The sequence below is a fragment of the Callospermophilus lateralis genome, chromosome 15 (genome assembly GCF_048772815.1).
Source record: "Callospermophilus lateralis isolate mCalLat2 chromosome 15, mCalLat2.hap1, whole genome shotgun sequence".
NCBI lineage: Eukaryota > Metazoa > Chordata > Mammalia > Rodentia > Sciuridae > Callospermophilus > Callospermophilus lateralis.
Genome location: NC_135319.1, coordinates 85777816 through 85783009, shown reverse-complemented (window position 1 = coordinate 85783009; position 5194 = coordinate 85777816). Strand labels below are relative to the sequence as shown.

General features: G+C 51.9%; 1 protein-coding gene across 1 annotated transcript; it reads left to right on the top strand.

Annotated features, from left to right (window-relative positions):
* The first annotated feature begins 2650 nt into the window (after positions 1-2650).
* On the top strand, positions 2651-4166 carry C15H10orf120 (chromosome 15 C10orf120 homolog). Its single transcript, XM_077105366.1, has 3 exons — positions 2651-2751; positions 2968-3043; positions 3513-4166. The coding sequence occupies exons 1-3, from the start codon at positions 2651-2653 to the stop codon at positions 4164-4166; spliced, it is 831 nt and encodes a 276-aa protein (XP_076961481.1).
* Positions 4167-5194: the final 1028 nt, after the last annotated feature.

The window sequence follows — 5194 nt, the reverse complement described above, 5'->3', positions numbered from 1 at the left end:
AACTTGGATTTTCAAGTAATAAAAATAAAAATCAGTAATTCCTTATGATAAGCAAATGGAACAGCTGAAATTCAAATTTGCTGGATGTCCTGCATTTTGCTTTGCAAATCCAGCAATCTCACACAGAGAGCCAGTTGACGTGTACCACACAGCCATGCTCCTGACCACTAAACTCTTTGTCATGAACACTTACTCAAAATGTACCACAGCAGTCAACCAATGCATTAGGATCTTAAACTCAGGCATCTAGAGACCTATTTGGGGATCCTACTGAAAATGTGCATCCGTTGGCCTTACCTGAAGGTTAGTGTCTGGCATATTATTTCTCCAAATCCAGGAACCCAAACTCATCCGTACTTCAGAAAAGCATCTCTCAGGCTCTGGGGATGGATCGTAAATGCAACACAGACAACCAAAGCAGGGCTCTCAGAGTCTGCTCTCAGACAGGCGTCAACCAAGGTATTGACTGGGGCAGCTTTCTTGAGAAGGAGAGTGTGGGGCCAGACAAAGGTCTCCAACTAACCAGTCAGGAAAGGGCTGGAGGAGATCCCCATTCCTGACCCTCATGCCTGTTAAAATCAGCTGGCCCTCCACAGGGACAGACTCTGTCTTAGAGGGACAGAGCTCATCAGAATGGCTGGCAAGAACCCAGCAGAAATTCTGGTGGAGGAAAAGAAGGAGTGCATGTGTGCAGCAATATCAATATGGACTAGATCCTGAAGAGTGATTATTTCTCTTCCAGACCTTTAACTTCCCCAGATAATAACCTGCCCCTGCAGAGACACAGAACCACATCAGACATGGCTTCTGACACCTCCATGTAGGAATGAACTCTCCCAGAGGGCTCCAAGTGAGTGGCCTCCTCTGCTCTGGTGTCCCACCCTTCTGGCTGGGCCTACCCAAAGAAGCTCCCCCAAGGGCACAGCTGACCTCGGTCCTAGGTAACTTTTGGAGTGAGGAAGCTCAGTGCCAGGACACTTTGATTGCCAGGAAGGAAGGAGAGAGGAGACTTGGGCTCGTAAACCAGACGATAGAGGCAGACTGGACAAAGCAGGATCGAATCCCAGCCAAGGCCCTCTGCTGGGTGACCCCACAGCCATCCACGTTGAGGTCACCCATCTTCTGATCCCTCACAAGTATCCGTCTAGAGGACTCCCGTGGCAGATTCCTGTCCCAAACTCCTAAGCATGAGATTCATGGGGAGAGTGTGGGGGGATTCATGAAAGTTCTGGGGAGGGTCTGGGAGTCATCATTTCTTGGGAGATGCTGCTGCCGCTGGCCCAGGGACATATTTTGCCTGGCACTTCTTATCCAGTGCTCCCGCCCATAGAGTCACAGCTTGGTTTTTCTTGGACCAGACAACCATGGGCCTCGCCTGGGAACTTGTTAGAGGGACATATTTTTAGGTCCCGCCCCAGACCTACAGAATTAGACCCTTCATTTGCACAAGACTCCTGGGAGATTTATATGCACGTTAACCTTCCAGAATCACTGGCCTGGAAGATGCTTCCTGGAGTGTGATCTGTCCAGAGTCAGACCTCGCTTCTGTCGAAGAAGATCAATATGGACTAGATCCTGAAATTTGATTAAGTTTCTCTTCCAGACCTTTAACTTCCCTTTAAGTTTTGCTGGAGTGTGGCGAAGGCGGGGTCACGGGGGTGGTGCTCCTGGGAGGGGTGGAGCCTTGAGCGGGTGGAGCCTGGTGGAAAGACCTTAGGTGATGGCGGGTGTGCCCTTGAAGGGGTACTGGGCCTCAGCCCCTTCCTGCCTTCTCTTTTTGCTTTCTGACTACCACGAGGCCAACCAGCCTCCTCCACCATGTTTTCCTATCCTGAATCACTGTGCCACCGCAGACCCTAAGCAGCAGAGCCAAATGACCGTGGCCTGAAACCTCTGAAACCATGAGCCAAAAAGACCTGCCCTCTTTAAAGTTGTTCTTCTCAGGTCTTTTGTCACAGTGAGGGCGTCTTGGTTAGTAATGGACCACACGGTCCAGCAGGGGGAGCCAGAGCCCCGGGGTGGCGGCAGGGCAGCTGTGGGCAGTGCGGGGAAGCCCTGTCTGCTGTCCCCTTTTTCTATTAAAAGTGTATGACTTGTTCACACACAAACACACACTTCTTGTCGGTTATGATAAAAATAAGTTGGAAAACCTACTTAAATAAGGTGGAAACTTAAATAAGGATAGGAAATTAAGAAAATTCAAAAGAAAAGATTTTAGAGTATTGTTTTATGAATGTGTGTGTTTATGTGGAATTTGGGAAAGTGTCTTTCCTACATGGGGTAGGGCGGAAGCCACCTCTTAAACCACACGAGGAAAGCATCACTCATAAGGGGGAAGGTTGATAAATTAGACTGGCAGATGACCACTGGGCTCTTCTTCTTCATCCCTTGGAACCGAGCAGCCAGATGACCTCCTAGCCACCTTGCCATTCTCCTCCCTGGGCACCAGCATGCCAGGATGCGGTAAGGTGTGCCCATTTCCCCCCAGGGGGCACTTGATGCCTTCAACACAGACCTCACAATAGCTCCCAGGTGGCGGTTATGATGCTACAGGTGCTGGCAATGTCCCTGGGTTCCCACTAAACTTGCATGGAGACAAACCCCAGGCGTTAACACCTCCCATCCTCACTTGTTAGAGGATCCTTGAAGAATGGGAGACCAGCTGTCAGAGGATGGGAAAACAGAGGACTGGACATCAGGGGCCCAAGAAAAGAAGACTACAGAGGAGACATCGCATAAGAGGAACGGAAAGTCAGTCAGAATCCTTAGTGCCCCCTATTCCTTCCCAGAGTGTTGCCAGGAGCACCCATGTCCCACATCGCCCTCAGGGTGAGTACTCCCAGCCCCTTCACAGGGGTCTCAGCCTGGCTGATGGAGAGGGGCCCTCTGTGGGGTTTCCCACTCTGAGAGGGAGAACTGGAAGGTCGCTCTGCAGGGCTCCAATGCACCCACCTCTCTGCCTTCCAGGATATGGAGCAAATTCTACAAATTAGACCCCCGCATCGCCTTTGGGAAATACTCCCCCATGGAAAAAGAGATCCTAGTAAGTGTCCTGAAGTCCACACAGAGAGGGGCCCTCAGAAGCCAGCGGTTGGGATTGGGGGACCCCATGGTTCAGTAGAGAGTTCTCCCCACAGTGTGCTTGACCTGGTGGAGTCCACAGGTGGGTTTGGATTCCGCACTCACCCAGCCAAGTACCCTCTTATTTAAAAATCCCAGTGAGGAATGTGACCGTGAGTGGTAAGGGCTACAAGGACTGATGCTTCTTGACCTCTCGCCCCCCCCACCCCCAGTGATCGCATTCATGTACGTCTCCTCTGGAAGCCTCCCACCCGCTCTGTGGATTCTGAGTTCCTAGGAGCTAAGAGCAGAGTCAGGATGGAACCCGGCTTGTCCTTCACTCTCCAGGGGCTCCGGCGCTTTCCGAGTGCAGGGAGAACAAGCCGGGGTGCCCTCTGTGGGGGCTGCCTGCCCTGTGCCCAGAGATTTTAACGGCCCCCTTCCGTTGTCAGCGTCTAGGTGGCATCCACACTATGGCAGCCAGAAGGCTTTTGGCTTTTAAAAAAGAGGAAGAACACAAGATGCTGAGGGAGCTACAGTTGCAGTCCCCAGACTACATACAGGTCGAGCACTGTAAGAAACACACCTCTGGCAACGTGTGCGCACCCCTGGAAAGAGTGTGGACGGCAAAGGTGATCGTACCCTCTGAGGAGTTTAAAATGCCCCAGCGGGAGAAGGTCACCATCAGCAAGCACATAGAGCGGATGCAGCTGGCTCGGGCCCGCAGCAGCAAGCACCTCTTACCCTATGTGGAAAGGTTCCGGGGCTCCATGTTTCCATCCGGAGGAGGCCTGGGTCCCCTGGCAAAAGATAAGGCCTGGAAAAAGGGGGACAGCTATGACAGTTATTACTCTGACAATATCAAGGAGCAAAACCCCACAAAGAGACACGAAATAAAAATGAACGTTATTTTCAAGTCAGAAGAACCCAAGAGATGCATAGCCTGCCATCCACATGACCGCCAGCCTTTCCTCACCATAAGAAGACTGGAACGATGCATCACAGGCCGGACGAACCGAAACCGCCTGAGCTTAGCGGAATTCCCGGGAGACCTAATGCTCATGACCCAGGATTTTCTGTCCCAGGGAACCCACCCTGCACAGTGACCGAGACCTCAGAGACCTCAAGGAGCACACACAGCGCTGCTCCCTGTCCGTATTAAAGTTTTATTTATTCCCTAGGGTGACCACGTGTCCTGGTCCGTATTTCTCCTGCACACTGGGCCCCAGGCTCCCTCTCACCTGGCCTTTTTTCAGGGCCTTGGCTTCCCCTGCCCCATCTCCAGGGGATCCTAGGAAGACCTAGTTGTTGAGACTTCCCGGTTTTTAGCAACCCGGGTCCCTTAGCTCCCACCTCACTAGCAGCCCGGCTCAGCTCTCTGCCACCTCTTTCTCCTGTGGGGCCTGTATCAATAACCTATTTCTGTAAAACAAATTGATCCAAAATTTGGTGGCTTCAAACAACAGCCTTTAAGTTAGCTTATCATCTTGTTGGTCAACACAGTAGGCTGGGCTCAGCTGGGTGGTGACTGTGGTCTCAGCTGGGTTCCTTCTGAGTCTGCGGTCAACTGCAGGCCAGTTACATGGGTGTCCATCTGGCAGCTGAAAAACGATCAGCTAGGTCAGTGGAGGTCCCAGGGCCACACAACTCCTCCCTCCAGCGGCCTGGCTCAGGTTGTTCACAGGTCCATTTGGGGGTCCAGAGGGTAAGTGGAAGTTGGCAAGACCTCTGCAGGCTGAGGCGCAGACTGGTATGCCATGGCTTTGCCACATTCTGATGGCTAAATTGAGATGGCCAGTCCAGGTGCAAGGACAGGTAAGTGGGCTTTGTCTTGATGGGTGGCCATATTACAAAGGCCATATTCAAAAGGGAGGCAGGAGGGCTGGGGATGTGACCCAAGCGGTAGTGCTCTCGCCTGGCATGCGTGCGGCCCGGGTTCCATCCTCAGCACCACATACAAGGATGTTGTGTCCGCCAAAAACTAAAAAATAAACATTAAAAAAAAGGGAGGCAGGCACAGTTAGGATCATTATTGCAATCAATCTACCCCAGAGTCCCTTCAACCAGGACCAGCCTGTAATCCAGATGCAGAAAAGAACAGTGTAAAGGGAGGAGCCCCCTAAAAGTTAGAGGT

Coding starts and splice junctions, on each gene's coding strand:
- C15H10orf120 (XM_077105366.1), top strand. CDS start 2,651: ATGGGAGACCAGCTGTCAGAGGATGGGAAAACAGAGGACTGGACATCA. Junction 2,752..2,967: donor TCGCATAAGAGGAACGGAAA/GTCAGTCAGAAT, acceptor TCTGCCTTCCAG/GATATGGAGCAAATTCTACA. Junction 3,044..3,512: donor CCATGGAAAAAGAGATCCTA/GTAAGTGTCCTG, acceptor TTCCGTTGTCAG/CGTCTAGGTGGCATCCACAC.